Source organism: Nicotiana tabacum, chromosome 23, assembly GCF_000715075.1.
Source record: "Nicotiana tabacum cultivar K326 chromosome 23, ASM71507v2, whole genome shotgun sequence".
In the NCBI taxonomy this organism is placed as follows: Eukaryota; Viridiplantae; Streptophyta; class Magnoliopsida; order Solanales; family Solanaceae; genus Nicotiana; species Nicotiana tabacum.
The window spans coordinates 79,025,932-79,042,996 of record NC_134102.1 but is presented as its reverse complement, the minus strand read 5'-3'; the positions used below and the strand labels follow the sequence as shown (position 1 = coordinate 79,042,996).

Here is a 17,065-nt window from a genome sequence, read left to right as displayed (position 1 = left end):
CTCCGCGTTCGCGAAGAGTAATTTTGGAGGAGGAATTTATTGTTCTTCGCGGTCGCATGATCATGTGATTGATCGTGAAAGTCTGCTTTCTCCCTCTTCGCATTCGCGTAGTAGAAACTAGGAGCTGGGAGCTGATGACCATTTCCTCTACGCGTTCGCACTGTTCTATCTGTGAACACGTAAGCGTGCTTTCCCCTCCTTCGCGTTCGCGTAGCCCAGTTTCTGGGCCATTTTCTTTTTCCTTCTTCGCGATCGCACATGCTTGTTCGCGATCGCACAACACTAATTCCGGGCAGTAGCCATTTCCTCTTCGCGATCGCAGCTCCTCTTCCGCGATCGGATCACGATGTACCAACACCTGGGCAGCAGAATATATTTTCCAAATCGAGAGTTAGGCCATTTTTATCATATCTTGACTTGTGGAGCTTAGTTTTGAGCGATTCTTTGTGGATTTTCAAGCAAATCGATTGGGTAAGTGTTCTTCAGCTAGAATTTATTATATTCCATGATTCTATCTATATTTTTATCATTTAATTTGTGTTTTGAGTTGAGGAAAATGAGGATTTTTGAAGAAAACTTTCAAAATGAAAAATCATGATTTGAGGGACGAAATGGTATCGAAATTTGATAAATTTAGTTTGGTTGAACTCGTATCGAAATGGGTGTTCGGGTTTTGTAAAAATTTATCGGGTTCCGAGATGCGGGCCTAGGAGTCAACTTTTGGTCGATTTTTAGATTTTAATAAAGATTGAGCCTTTATGATCAGGAATAGTTTCTTATGAGTTTTATTTGTGCTTTGAAGATATTTTGGTTAGATTTGAGCCGTCCGGAGGTCATTTCACCCGAGAAGTTTATTTTAGAGTATCAGTTTGTCTTCTTTGAGGTAAGTATCTTGCCTAACCTTGTGTAGGAGAACTACCCCTTCGGATTTGAGTCTTCTATGTTGATTGTAGTCCGTGTATGCGAGGTGACGGGTGCGTGCTCGAACTTATTTGTTGAAATTGGCCTTTTAGGGTTCCTAGGTCCTTGTATTCATTGATTATGCAGTTGTGATGTTATGAATACGTCTCTTCATTACTAGTTTCACCTCTACCTGCTTTAATTAGAATTAATTGCTTCATGATCCGCTCTTGATGCCTATTTGAGTCATCTGTGCCTTAACTGAAATTGTTATATCTTCTATTGCCATGCTATTTTACTCCTAACTGCTTATCTTTATTTGAAGTTATAATTATCTCTTTTATATTTGTCCATCCTTGATTGAGGCTTTGATTATCTTTCTGCTGCTTATCCCTAATTGAAATTGTTGTATCTCTTTCTTAATTGCTAACCTTAAAAGAAGATAGATATCCTATATTTTAGTTGACTTGTCCTTATTTGCAATTATTCGTCTTGTGTTAGCTCCCTCATTGTCGAACTGTACATTGTGGACCGTTGTTATATAATAATTCCTTTCTTGTTGAGTTGTTCTTATTATGGCTAGCATTCTCTATTTTTGCTACTCCTTGTAAATTAGTTCCTCCGTTTTCCTTGAGTTCTAGAATTTCTGAGTTGACTTATTTGTCATACCATTTTATTATTGTCAATTGTTAGATGTTATTTAATTATTATTGTTATTTAGTAAATGTTAGGTTTACCTAGTCCCTAATACTAGGTATCATCACGATACCCAACAGAGGGAAAATTGGATCGTGACAAGTTGGTATCAGTGCTCTAGGTTCATAGGTGCTACGAGTCATAAGCGAGTTTAGTAAAGTCTTGCGGATCTGTACGGAGATGTCTGTACTTATCTTCGAGAGGCTACGGAACTATTAGGACAGTTTCACTTCCTTCATTCCTATAGTGCGAGTTTATTGATCTCGAAATCTGGAACTTTTATCATTCCATTCTCTCACAGATGGTGAGGACACGAGCTGCAGTTACTGATGACGTTACCCCCGGAGAAGATGTCGCTAGGGGCAGAGGCAGAGGCCGACGAGTAGCACGTGTCGCAGCTAGGGAACCTACCAGAGCAGCAGTTGAGGAGACGCCAGTAGTTCCAGTTGGGGGCGGGTACCGGAGGTGCCTGCTATTACCCTCGAACTTCAGGACACCTTAGCACAGTTCCTGAGCATGTTTGGTACATTTGCTCAAACGGGGTTGATTCCGGTTGCACCAGCTACTTCACAGATCGGGGGAGGAACCCAGACTCCCGCCGCCCACACTCTAGAGCAGCGAGTTCATGTTGGTCAGGTTCCAGGTGTCATGGCGACACAGCCTGTGGTTCCAGTTCAGCCCGTGGTTAGGGCAGCAGCATCTGAGGAAGAGCAGCTTAGACTTGCAAGGTTCAACAAATATGACCCTCCTACATTCAGTGGTTTGGCTTCAGAGACTGCACTGGGTTTTCTGGAGGAGTGCCATCACATTCTCTGCACTATGGGTATTGTTGAGACGAATGGGGTTGCTTTTACTACGTTCCAGCTTAAGGGAGCGGCTTATCAGTGGTGGCGGGCGTATGAGTTGGGTAGCCCGGCCGAGTTAGCTTCACTTACATGGCAGTCCCTTCGAGATACATGGCGCGCGAAGTTTGAGCGGCTGCGCCAGGGAACTATGTCAGTATCAGAGTATGTCGTGAGATTCAGTGATTTGGCCATGCATGCACATGCTTTGGTCTCCATAGTTAGAGAGCGTGTCCATAGATTCATTGAGGGACTCAGGCATGATATTCGGTTCAGCATGGCTCGGGAGTTAGAGTCAGATGTTTCAATTCAGCAGGTGGTAGGAATCACTCGCCGTATAGAGGGCATGTGGGATCAGGAGAGAGAGGACGAACGGGTCCATGAGAGAGAGTATAAGCGGGCCATGAGAGAGAGTACATGCGAGGTCAGGAGAGAGAGGACAGGGAGGCAAGGAAGCGTCGTAGACCGGAGAGATCAATTGGTCCTTATTTTAGAGGCAGGGTACGACATGGTAGAGGTTTTGTGAGTCAGCCAATTCAGTTTGCACTTCAGGCTTCGCCCAATGTTTCAGGTGCTCATGGGTCTCAAAGTACCCGTGACGCATAGTTCCCACATCCACATCAGCAGAGAGGTTGCTTCGAGTATGGACACCCAGCCACAGAGTGAGAGATTGTCCTAGACTCCGGACAAGTGTGTCACAGCGGAGTATTCAGGAAAATATAGGGCGCCCAAGAGGGGAAGGCCTGGCCCGTTGATGTGTCTCATATAGTAGGCTGGAGGCCGCTGCGCCAGATGATGTCATATAGGTATGCTTTTGATTTGTTACAGAGGGGAACCATTCATATTTTGATTCGGTTCTGCTTATCGAGGCGAGTTCCTCTATTTGAGGTAAGTATCTAGCTTAACCTTGTGTGGGGGGATTACCCCTTAGGATTTGAGTCTTCTATGTTGATTGTAGTACGTGTATGCGAGTTGACGAGTGCGTGCTCGGACTTATTTGTTGAAATTGGTCTTTTAGGATTCCTAGGTCCTTGTATTCATTGATTATGCAGTTATGATGCTATGAATACGTCTCTTCATTACTAGTTTCACCTCTACCTGCTTTAATTAGAATTAATTGCTTCATGATCCGCCCTTGATGCCTATTTGAGTCATCTGTGCCTTAACTGAAATTGTTATCTCTTCTATTGCCATGTTATTTTTTCCCTAACTGCTTATCTTTATTTGAAGTTATAATTATCTCTTTTATAATTGTCCATCCTTGATTGAGGCTTTGATTATATTTCTGTTGCTTATCCCTAATTGAAATTGTTGTATCTCTTTCTTAATTGCCAACCTTAAAAGAAGTTAGATATCCTATATTTTAGTTGACTTGTCCTTATTTAGAATTATTCGTCTTGTGTTAGCTCCCTCGTTGTCGAACTGTATATTGTAGACCGTTGTTACATAATAATTCCTTTCTTGTTGAGTTGTTCTTATTATGACTAGCATTCTCTATTGTTGCTACTCCTTGTGAATTAGTTCCTCCGTTTTCCTTGAGTTCTGAAATTTCTGAGTTGACTTATTTGTCGTACCATTTTATTATTGTCAACTGTTAGATGTTATTTAATTATTGTTGTTATTTAGTAAATATTAGGCTTACCTAGTCCCTAAGACTATGTATCATCACGATACCCAACGGAGAAAAAATTAGATCGTGACATGTCTGTGTTGAGCCAAGTGGCTCTAGATTTTGGAAAGGGTAAAGGAATATATTTCATGTTCATAACCGTTAAAGACAAGACCCCAGGAAGATTAATAGCTCGCTTTCTTTTAACTAATATTTACAAGAGTCCTTATTTCAAGTATAGTCCTCTTCATCACCCCGCGGATAACTGCATTAGTCCAACTGCAACCATTTTGTGCTCAAACTCTTACCAAAGCACGTACTCGCAAATGCTTTGTGGCCTCTGCCAAAACAAAACAAGTTTTCCAGGTTGGCTCCTTTTTTGCAACCACCTTCGTTCGTGCCATGCGATTCCTGGAGAAGCACTAGTCTCTACTTTGTAATGATATCCGTACCGGAATCATTAACACCCAAATAACTGATTCTTCAGTGAGAGAGGCAGTGATGGAAATCCTCAAACCTGACCAAAAATTAGCTGATTTCATTGAGGCTGAATGCAGTAATTGGCTAAACGGGTTATGGGTCGATGGGTCGAAACTTTTTAATTTTAAAAACGGGTCACGCCAACATGTCTGATAACTTTTCGTTTAATGAGGGATATTTTTATAAAGTTGGGTAACGGTGAGAGTAATGTGGCCCTATAGTATAACAGAGGGTGCATGTGATTAATATACAAAAGTAGAGGGGTATATTTCGACCTTTTCCCATTAATATATGGCCCATGCTTCTTCACATCCAATTATTTTCCTGTTTATGGCTTCATGCTGATATTTTCTTTTCTTTTTCTGACTCTTTCAATCATATATATATATATATATATATATATATATATATATATATATATTGTTTGATTTGGATATATAATTAATTAATTAATGGCTTTGATTCGGATATAATGATCAATTGGGATTTTAGGATGACTTTGATTTGGATATAATGATCTGATCGTTGTAACTTTTAATTTTGTTATCTTGTTAGGTATATTAGTGCTTGATGATGATGACTAGTTTAAAATCCTTGTTACCACCTCACCTCATTTCTTGGAATAATAACCAGGGATTGTACAGAGAAAACTGATAAATCGAGTCAAATCGGATAAAAACCTCGATTGTGGGTTAGTTTGATTTATTTTGGTGTTGGCAAATAAAATCCGACCATAATTGATTTGGTTTGGTTTTATCTAAAAAAAAGTCAAACCGAAACCAAACCAACCCGACATTACATTTGTACAATTTTTTAAAATATTTCATCATATAAATATTTATTGTAATATAATTTATAAATATTTGTTAAACTTGTTCACAATTTTATCTTTAAACGTATTATTTAAAGTTTGGACTTAACATTCTTGAATGGTCCAATAAATTTTACCCAAAAAGTAGTAAGTCAAATAAAGTTCAAATCAATACTAATCCTGATAAAAGAAAATTCAATTCAATACTAAGAATGACAATAGTGTTGGATATCCATTTTTTAGTTTTATATTGGTTTATAATGAAAAATGCATAACCTAGCTTATTTTTTTCTTTAGTACTTAGTTGTGTAATTAATTAGTACTTATTAGATGTACTTATTTTAGCATTACCTATATAGTATTTTTAGATTATCTTAATTTTTATTATGGCGTATTAATTAGTAATATTTTATTTATGCGATTTTATTATCTTTGTTATTGAATATATTATTTAGTACAATGTTGTGACTAATCTCATATTATTGTGTTATTTTCTTAAAAAATACATTATATAGTTGTATCCTACTAGGACTAAAGAAATAATTGGAACACAAGTTATATATTTTGTGCTATGATGACTTTACCCGGAAAAAAATCCGAAAACCCGGAAAAAAACGAAAAACCCCGAGAAAAATCGAGATTGAAAAATCCGACTTTATTGGTTTGGTATGGTTTATAGATTTAAAAATCCGACACCATTGATTTGATTTGGTAATTGAAAAATCCAAACTAACTCGATCTATGTACACCCCTAAAAATAACATTTTAAATTCTTCACGTCTTTTGTTGGATTGTAGGTTTTCGTAAAAAAAATGTTTTTTTTTTCTTTTGGAAAGTATCTCTTCATGCAAAGTTTATATTTGGGGCATCCTGGAAAAGAATCCCTTTCATGCAATGTGTAGCGTACACTATATGAAAAGGTTTTGTTTATGTGAACAAGCCGATCACAGACTGGAATTTCTTTTCTTTTTATATAATAACTTGTATATAGACATTGAGAAACAAAAGTACATGAAAAATTGAGGACTTATGTCAAACAAGTATAACTTTTTGGGAATCTTATAGAAATGTCCCAAATAAGTCATAACTTACCAATCTCTAGCCATTAATCATAGACTTATCAAAACTAGTCAAGCACATATAAAAATTGAAAACCCAAATAAACAAGGTTCTTTCTCTCCGAGAATCACATGCAAAAATCTCCTTTCATATTTTTAAGCATGATCAACAACATTAGATGCAAAAGGAAATTTCATGGATGAGGTAACAAATAAGGTGATGAAATATATATATATATATATATATATATATATACATACATATATACGAGATTCAAAAAGTCTAAGCAAAAGGGGATATTTTTTCAATGTGTATGGTTGAAATTCATTGAAAACGTATTAGATGAGTCAATATACAAAATTTGAGGAATATTGAGGTGATTTGGACTAATTTGGTATCAAAATTGACAGTTAAAATCGAATTCAAAAAATTCTTCTGCGAATACAGGCATGTATCGCACACACAGGTATATATGAATATACATGTGATACACATTTGATACAAATACAATACATATGTGATACACATAATTTTTTTCATGTTCATCGTCTACTTCGAATTTTTAATTCAAACAACCTCAAAACTCTAGCAAATCATCCCAAAACTGAGATTCAAACACCTTAAGGTGTACCCAATCTATTATAATAACACTCACTCATAATAAAACAAAAATTTGACCCTTTTTTTGCTAGAAAAAGCTAATTTGCTAATGTTGGTAACACTTGACTATTATTAGTAATATTTTGTGAATTGACCAATTTTTGTTATAAGCTACTTATAAATAGATATAGCTGGTAGTTTCCCTAACTTTTTTGTGGTAGGTTGGAAAACAACCACAATGGAGAAAACAAAAAAACAGAAAAAGAGAAGTGGAAAAAAAGGGGTATGTCATAGGAATATATTGTATTGAAATTATTGAATGGAAATATAGTCATCATTTAGAAACAACAAAAAAATAACTGGCCGTTGTGAGTCAACGAACACGTGAGAGAATTTATAAGCAATTACATACCAATATGTGTGATGAACTATAAGATAATATAAAGTTGTATAGAACAGGTTTTGCATTTCAAATTAACCCTTGCTAATAGCTTGTGAATCTTGTTCAGTAATACTAGATACATCCAAATCAACAAAACTCTACATAAACAAAAATACTTAAGGGAATACCACTACCTAGTATCTCAGGCCCGGAAAAGGGAGAATTCACTATAAGCATAACCACTCATTTCTGGCAAAGTTTTCTCGTGCTACCTTTGCTATAATCACATAGACGATCAAAAGTATAAATTTACATGATAAAATACCTAAACAATATTCTGATTGTCAAAACTAAGATGAAAATCTATAACCATATATTTAGAGTGATTATCTCCCATAATTGAACTCAACCTGGATAATGTAGCGCATCCTTATTTGTTCCACGTTGTAAACTATGTACTCGTTATACAACAAATGTCCCTGCAAAGAAACATGTAAATAATGCTTACATGATCTGCTATACATATATATCACAAAAATGGTAAGGCCCAAGGGACAAGGCAGCTATCATGAAGTAAGATATTGATGTTCATTTTAACACAAACAAGGATTTATCATTCACAATTTCGCAATCACAAACATGATATGCATATAAGATTTTGAGCAAAAGGAGCCGTGCAATAAAAGGGATTTCATCAACAAGGCTAGAGCAAACCTTGTGGTCTGGTTGCTTCTTTGGCTTTCCCAAAGGAACGACGACACCATCTTCAAGTAGATGACCTTTTGAAAAATCTGGAGCAGTAGCACCGACTCCTTTGGTGCTGCAATATCAAGAATCATGATATTCCCGTGAATCATTCTTTTCAAGCTCAAGACATGGTTGTCTATATCTATAGTTTGTTTAATTTTTCCTTTTGTTGTATTTTGAGTTTACTATCTTAAGCAATAACATAAATATGAGAAGATTGAAACCTTAGCTTTCCCAAAGGCAACTTATCAGCATTGTAGTTTGATGACAGAAGCTCATTCATGTCACCAAGAGCAACCTGTTAAGGAAGTAGCAAGGTCATCAGTATGCAAATGCTACTATTACTTTCTGGATTGCAGGAGGCTTCCCTCCTATCCAAAGCTTGAGAAAGAAATCATATGAAACAGCAAGCTAGATATAGAGAGGTTGTGACAAGTAAAAGGGACTCGTCTAGAGGAATAAGAGACGAGAACAAAAATTGGGCTGGATTGAAGGGCTAACCAACCTCACATAACAGAAGCACACCATCCCTAGCAGTAGAGGATGCATAGCAATAATTTGCACTTTTGGAGAACATATCAGCAAAATAAACACCTTTACCAAACATATACCCAGTCGAAGGTGCCTCTGGAGGAGCAATTCGTAAACCTACGGTATCACGCAGGAACCATCTTTAGTGAATCTACTGAAGATTTAAATCACGCTTGAAAATACTTAAGCAAGAGAATTAGCAAACAACCCTGTGAAAGAATGCCAGCCCAGTTTGTCAGCCGAGAACCATGCCATAAAAGCATCCTATTACTTGTATTCGAGAACTGCTTCCAAAAGTTCACATGTTTACATCAGGCTTAGGTAGTAGTAGTTATAAGTTATAAATAGAAACAGCTGTTGTAAGGCATTTTATGGGAGATTTGCAATCACCTTCTGGAATCTTTCAGTTTCATCACCTCTTGACGCCCTAAATATTTGAACAATACCGACAGTATAACCAGAATGTGTTTTTGCATGAGTATTCTTCATGTAATTCTCAATCTGACAAAAATAACATAACTCAGCTTTATAAACTCCAGACATGAATAATAATCAGAGACGAAAAGACATGAAGTGGTGATCACTCCATGGACAAGATGAACAAATAATATTCACAATTTTCATACTTGTCATGCTGATCAACACACTGAATGAAGGAGGAATACAATATTCAAAAGATAAAAGACCATGAGGTAATAGATCCAGCAAGAACTTGTTCATACCATGAAATATTCCTGGGTACCAACTTCAACTGGAATAAGTTTGCAACGAAGTTGTTCATATTGATAATACAAAGGATCATCCTACAAGAAGATGACAAGTTAAGGCATATAGATGCAAATTCAGAATCATATCTTAATCCTCAAAACAGTTATTGTGTGCAAAAGCAAATTAAATTGTGTTAAAAGCCAGATCTCTTGGAAAATAGCTTCAACTAAACTGTTTCTTTTTTATTTTAAAGATAAATCAAAAATCATTTCACTGAGATGCACCAAGATGGAGACAAAATTTATGGACTTTTATTTTTGAGCTTCCAAAATATTTATCTATACATAAACGAATGTTCTTTTAGCACCAAAGATAAAGTGAAATAAAAGAATACTTTCAACGGGACTCAGCAACGTAGTACCTGTATCTCTGTGTTATCTTCCAATAACTTAGTTGCAACTTCAATTTCAGCAAGAGCTTCGACCTTTTAGTTCCAAGAGTTACACCACAGCAAAAAGATCAGGCGAAAATGAGTAACAGAATAAACAAGCAGCATGAGAATAAACGTTAAAAGCCATTGAACTAAAATTTCATTGTAGTGATAATTTGTGACTGAAACCAGTTAATTTCGATTTTCTAACATATTCTTTGTTAGCCCATCTGCATAAACCACCTATATCTCCTTCGTTAAAGGCATACAACTGGCAACTTTGAACCAAACTCATTGGTACAGAACATCAACTAACAATAAATAAGAAATCCATGCTTCTAGATCGAAATGATGGTTGATACTTCTGATGAAACATCATATGATCAGTCCAATTAACTTGGTAAAAGCGCAGACACTTCCATCCCTTTAATAGAAATGCACCCATGATAGAGTAATACATACATAGCAAATAGCAAATAATGATTGGGACGAAAGAGAAAAGGAGTGAATTTAGCAAAGAGAAAAAGGAAGTCACCATTTCAATTTTGCGTTTTAACTTCTGAGGGGTGTCGATGATAAACTCACCTGACAGCAAGTCAACAAGTATATCAGCACGTTAAGCAAAATCCTTCTAACAAAACTACCACCATCCACCTCAGAGTCACTGAGAAAAAGAATATGAGGAGAAGAAAAACTGGAAGTTCAAGCAAGCAGATGAAGCAGGATAAGGAGGCAACACGAGGTTTCCTGGAAAAGGAATAGGAACTAAGATGGCTTACGCATCTTCTTGAAGCCAAAATCATGAGGAATGACTGTATAGAATTCACTGCAACATAAGAGCGAAGAAACATCAAACCATATATTCATGTCTTAAGATTGCTCCTGAAGCTTGTAAAGTCCCAGAGACAACATGATTAGAGATAAGCTGATATGCATCGATCAGTGACCAACTGACCATAATCAGACAACTCACAGTAGGGATGAAGCAAGCTTACCTGGTCAAATCTTCAAGCAGTTTTCTGTTGGACTGGCCAATTACATCAGAAATCCTTTTCAAGACATCATAGCCCTAAACAAAGACCAATTTTCAGTTGAATAGTTGAGAGTATTTCTCTTTTGCTCTCATTTAGTAATCCCTTTACTTATTCGCTTATGTCTTGGTCAGTGTAATAAAGCATGACAGCTGGAACGATCATAGTAAAGAGAATTTAAAAGTTTCTGGCTACATGTATCCACTTCCTGCCTAACTTTTTCTCCCTACAATCTTCAATACTTATAATTATTTACATAGAAACAATATAAATAGGAAAAGCCAACCAGTTGAAGCCAAATGAGAGTAGACTTCCAAAACCCGCTACCACCACCATCCTTAATCCCGGCACAATTTGAACCCAGAGACAGTACTAAATTTAGATAAATTAGATGACACACTGATGTCATGAACTCTAGGGGACCTCTTAATTGGAAAAAATAGATTCCACCTTCGACCCAGCAGATTTCATTTTTGAATCCAATTTAATTGTCCCGATCTTTTTCCTTTTCTTAATCCTTCTCTTTTCTTTTGGGGGGACTAATTCTGATAATCTCAGATATGGCACAAGAGTGCGGCTCAGATTCGCCCTAATGCTACGATGTACCTCCTTAAGGCCTGGAAGCATTCTGGTGCTAGCAAATGTCATTCTTTTCAGGGGAAGGGAAAAAGAAGCAAAAAATTGCGAGTTTTAATAGTTTTCTTGACTTTAAAAAAAGTGAAGAACCAATTCTAGAAACCTAACTTTTTTCATGGAAAGACACGACACAATCCTTCCCAAGTTATGAAGCTAGTTGACAAATACTGATTGCTTAGAAATAGATAAAGTTTGACTGATTTATCAGATTCAAAATAAAGGAAATTGCTTAAATGGGTAAAAATAGGTGGGAGGAAAATTCATCTCACAAAAAATAATATTCGATGTTATAGAATTAGGTTATAACACTTAGAATGTTCGAATGTTAGAAAGAAGGAATAGAACATCAGGGGAAATGGTCAAGTCAAATCAAGTAAACTGGAACCAAGGGAGTATCAAATTCAAGATAACAAATGTAGGTGTAACGGATCTTTACATGGTTTGATTTGTGCTTCATCAACTATTTGTCATTCAGCGCCATACAGATTTAAATATATGACGACACAAATTAGTGGTTCAGATATGAAACACCCATGCATAAATAACATGCCAGATACTTGCCTTTAAAATAGTTGTTTTGCTTAATTTACCGAGTGGCAACTTGTTAGCATTGTACCCTGTCCAACATTAACAAAAATAGATAGCAGTTAAGATAGAAGTGATGAATTAAACCTCATTGTGGAGTGTCAAAATTACATAGCAATGAAAGATAAGAATCATAATGGAGTGACAAGAGTGCAAAACCTATTTCCATCATTTGCTGCCTCATCATATTGACATTGCAAATAAGAGATATGAACTTTGCAATCCGGGCCTCTAGCTTAGTCTCATGAGGTTGACTTTGTAGTATTGAGTTGGACAGTTCTTGGACCTGTTTGAAAGGTTCATCAAGACCTCAGATCCACTAGTACACATTACTGTATAGCTGTTGCAAGTCTACTTGATAAACAAGAATGGTACTTCAAATGGAACTGCTTATTCATATGACAAAAAGTTCAAGTTATCGTGTGAATACTGTTTTTTCACAACTGAACTCAGATGCAACAGCAGAAAGAGAGCAAAAAGTTCTAAGTTGATGGAGAAAATAATGCATTTAACACATCTACATAATTGTGATATATAGCAACAGATTCTATGTTAATGCAAAAATAACAAGTTTAAACACATGAACGTAATTGCCTCAATAGTGCAAGCAACAACTCACAGATGACTCTTTCCCAGTTTCATCATAGTCCATTTCCAACCAAGTATATTGCTTTGGTTGACAAACAAAATCTTTCCGGTTAGACCAATAGTTCTTGGTCTTGTCATAGAACTTGCTCTCAAACTCAGAGGTGGCAGCATCTGCGGAGGTATAGGGACCATTGATTTTTGTTCCACCCTTTGCACCAACTCTGCCCCATCTAGTATACACTAGGAAGTTCCCACCATTATCATTCTCTGCAATCAGATGAATAAAATCAGGCAAGCAAATATGGAGAAGGCTAATGAAATAATTAGATTTGAGAAAACTTTCAAATATGCAAAGACTCAAGACCATACTCCTATTATTCTATGGGAGCTATAGAGATCTAGATGCAGCTCCAAGTATGATCAAGAAAACCCTTCCATTATAAGGTCCAAGTCTATGGTCAGCTTCAATATTTCCCAGCTAATCAAGCTGCAGTTCAAGAAAGTTAGATTTGGTGATAATTGGGAAGACATCTGCAAGATGACTGAGCAGTCTACAGTTGAAGTTCAAACTACTATAGCCAAATGGATCAAACCTCCTATTCTTTTTGTCAAGCTAAAGAGCGATGGTTCATGCATTGGTGGTCACTGTAGTGGAGGAGGAGTTATAAGAGACGGTCTAGGCAGATTCATCATGGCTTTTTCTAATCCTCTGGGGCAAGGTACCAGTGATTGGACTGAAGCTTGGGCTCTCATGTTTGGACTAAACTGGTGCATTGAACAATGATATAATCTTATCATTACAGAAGCTGATTCAATATTGCTTCAGAACTGTATTAATGGTATCTGGGCAACACCGTGGAGACTGGAAGACACTGTTAAGGAGATAAAGAAGATGTTGAGCATTCCTGGAGTCTTCACTAATCATTGTTTCAGGGAGGCAAATAAAGTTGCTGATAAAATGACTTCCCTGGGACCCAACAGGAACCAATTGCACATATACACTTTACCAAGTCATGTTAAGGGACTTCTAAATACCGATAAACAGCAAATCCCTTCTTTCCGGATCAAGAAGAGAAAGCCAGCTATGATTGTTTATGAGCCACCTTGAAGTATTTACCTGGTGCTAATTTTTTGGAGGAATACCTTAGCTTGTGTAGTTAGTATTCTTCATACCTTTAGCATTTAATTCATCTATCTGAGATGTATGATAGTTTGCTATCTTCTCAGGCATCTAGGGAGGCTTTATATGTTGTAAAGCTCCCTCAAATCTCTTGTAAACTTTTTTGAAAGATGAATGAAAATGCTCAGTTAGTATGCAAAAAAAATGTAAAGATTGTTATTTTTTCCTAGAACATGATGAACCAAAATACAATATTCCATAGCTGTTCTCATGTTCTTCCCAGCCATCAGAAGTCGTCAGATGATACAACCACCAATTAACTGGAAGAATTTGTAGTGTATATTGCTCCCATAGCATGGAAAACCATTTTAAAAGGAAAACAAAGCACCTTTTACACTTTGCTAGGCAGTTCCCTACCAACAAATTAAGACTTATGTGAGGCAACAAAGAGAACTTAACCTAGAACTTGAATGATATAGAACTTGTTATTGTTGTTCCCAACATTTGTTTGGTTCAATATGGCATCATAAATCTCATTGCCCTGCATATCAACAAGAATTCGTTGAATCAAAACCTTCTTTATTAGAAGAATAAGAAAAAGAGAAAACAGGAACAATGCAAATACTTCTTTGCAGCCAGAAGCAAAAACTTTCTGAAAAAGACTTACTTGTTGCAGGACATGGTAACGTGTCTTGATGTCATCTGGCAGGTAATGATCCAAAACAGCTGCACCCTTCTTTGTTGCTGTGATCAATTTCTCTCTCTCACCTTCATCCCCATCTGCCAATTGTTTTAACAGTAAACAAGACACAATCATATATCACTAAAAGAAAAGGATGAAAAGAACAACCAAAAAGGTAGAGTAAATAGTCAAGTTAGCTTCGGATTAAACAAGTAGCACTAAGTTTAACACAAAACCACACACCTACGTTATCAATCAGTACTATATAGTGCATATTACCACTTTGTGGCATTAACTAATGTGTATATGCCAGTAATTATGATGATAATCCACTGTCTAAAATGTTCAATTCTACTTAGTATACAGCTATTCCCTAAGTATCAACATTTAGTCCCTTTTGATTTAATGATTCTTGAATCGATCATAAACTAATTCACCCTGAAAATAAAAATTTAGACAATCACAAAGCTACATGAAAAGTAATATGAGTTGAAAACATTTCATCTCAAATTGACAACTTACTAATACACTTGAAAGTTATTGGTCAAAGCCACTTCCTTTCACGAACTTAAAAAAGCTTAAATTATGGGCTGAAGTAGAAGTAAAAATGTGAAAGGTGAAAATAAATTAAAACAAGACTATGTTAAGTCTGTACTCAGCAATGCACTCAAGCACCATCAATGGCAGTTAGGACACACATAATCCCACAAACAACTGCCTAAACCAACATAAATTACTCCATTGGCCTGACCAATTTTCAGTATAATATTTCACTTAAGATCTTCAAATTTGGACAGAACTGCTACCAAAAAACTAAGCTTTGGTTCCAAAACAAAGGTAGTTATGTTAATGAACTAACTGATGGTTAAATTTCATAAGTTAAACTTTAATTAATTTGGTACTTATAAAGTAGTAGAAGAGATTTGCCAAACAGCAACACTATTGTAAGAGTTAAAGTTTTAAATGATAAGTGAGGTTAAATTACGCTAAGAGTGTGTTGGCACGGAGGAAAACACTTTCCAATTCTCTCCTCCGCACCCTCGACACCCCACCCCACCCTCGACACCCTCCCCTCCTCACCCCGGTCTCACCCTCACCCCTCGACCCACACTCCCATACCCTACTCACCATCCTACCCTACCCCGCCCCGCCCCTCGACAACTATACCCTACACTCTTGACCCCCCATACCCCTCTCCACCACCCCCTATCTCAACTCCTGCCCCATAGTAGTTTGCTTAGATTATATATACATATACATATCCTTTTGGAACAATATTTTCTGTTTACTTACCAAACGCCAAAAATAAGTAAGAAAATCACTTATTTTCCGGGATAACTTCTCCCGTCAAAAACATTTTCCTTAGTACCAAACACACCCTAAGAAAATTCATTACTCAATATATATAACTTAAATTCCTATTGCAATACCTCCAACATTATCTTTTGACATGTCATTCTGTGAATCAGAAGCAGCACAAAGCCTCTCAACAAGTTCTTTCTTTGACCCATTAGTGGAAACCCCAAGAGAAGTGGCTAACTCCCTTAACTCCTTAACACTCATCTTCTTATACTCCTCCTCCACAGTCAGAGTCTTCATCTTCTTCCCATTTGAATCACAATCATCATCCCTCAATCTCTTTCTATCATCGTTTAATTGTTTCTTGTTTTCCTCCTCTTCAATTGCCTCCTCTAACCTCCTTACCTGCAATTTGGGTAAAACAACAGCATTATGAAAAATACATTTAAAGAAAAGAATTAGTGAGGGTTATTAAGTGCAAACCAAAATGGGTTTGTTTCCAGTGGTGTCAAGACCGCGACTTGAAAGTTGCTTACGGAGGCCATCCACTTTAAGCTTGTTAATGGTGGCCATTGTTTGAATGTTTTGAAGTTGTTGAAATTTTCAGCGCTAAGGAATTGGAGAGGATTGAAAACTACTTATATACTTTGCTAGTGAATGGGGAAAAGCTTGCAAAGGAAGAGTGTTTGTATATTTGTGCAGCGCACGCTTTTGCGCGGGGCTCCTTTTGACGTTCGGAAATTGGAATCAGTCTTTAGGGTCTCGTATAAATGGACAGGTTTCTCTTATTATTATTATTATAATTATAATAATAATAATCTATCTATATCTATACACTATATTAAAAGCACGAATTCTCTTACAACTTATTTGGATCTATGTTACGTATCATTTCATAATATATCGTATCGTACTGTATTGTATTATACTGTATCGTTTGATAAATACAATGTTTGAATAAATTGTGTCGTTTGTCATCGTTTCATAATATCACGCACCAGCAATATGAAAAATAAACTTGCAATATTATAAAGAACAATTATGATACAGGGTAAAATTATTATATAAAAAGGTAGGGCAAATGATAAAATTAAATTATTTAATAATAATGAAGGGTGAGATTTAGAGAAAAAGATAAGGTAACGACGCGACCACATCAAATCGATCGTTACATAAAGTGGCACATTTCGTCGTTATGTAACGATAGATTTAACGATACGATACAATAAAATTTAAGTAACAATCAAAATAAACATCGTATTTAAAGTAACAATACGACACAATACAATGGGTAACAACCATCCAAATAAGTTGTTAATGAAATGTTAT

General features: G+C 36.4%; 1 protein-coding gene across 1 annotated transcript; it reads right to left on the bottom strand.

Annotated features, from left to right (window-relative positions):
• Positions 1-7,443: 7,443 nt before the first annotated feature.
• Positions 7,444-16,479, bottom strand: LOC107764890 (poly [ADP-ribose] polymerase 2). Its single transcript, XM_016583475.2, has 18 exons — positions 16,220-16,479; positions 15,868-16,141; positions 14,423-14,535; positions 14,215-14,296; positions 12,667-12,902; positions 12,207-12,333; positions 12,024-12,079; positions 10,791-10,864; positions 10,575-10,621; positions 10,331-10,380; positions 9,787-9,849; positions 9,380-9,460; positions 9,048-9,158; positions 8,866-8,941; positions 8,632-8,774; positions 8,351-8,424; positions 8,094-8,199; positions 7,444-7,858 (listed from the first exon to the last, which is right to left on the bottom strand). Exons 1-18 carry the CDS (start codon positions 16,307-16,309, stop codon positions 7,766-7,768), a joined length of 1,896 nt encoding a protein of 631 aa, XP_016438961.1. The 5' UTR covers positions 16,310-16,479; the 3' UTR covers positions 7,444-7,765.
• Between the last annotated feature and the right edge of the window lie 586 nt (positions 16,480-17,065).

Coding starts and splice junctions, on each gene's coding strand:
- LOC107764890 (XM_016583475.2), bottom strand. CDS start 16,309: ATGGCCACCATTAACAAGCTTAAAGTGGATGGCCTCCGTAAGCAACTT. Junction 10,865..12,023: donor GCAAAACAACTATTTTAAAG/GCAAGTATCTGG, acceptor GTCTTTGTTTAG/GGCTATGATGTCTTGAAAAG. Junction 10,622..10,790: donor CTGCTTGAAGATTTGACCAG/GTAAGCTTGCTT, acceptor CTTATGTTGCAG/TGAATTCTATACAGTCATTC.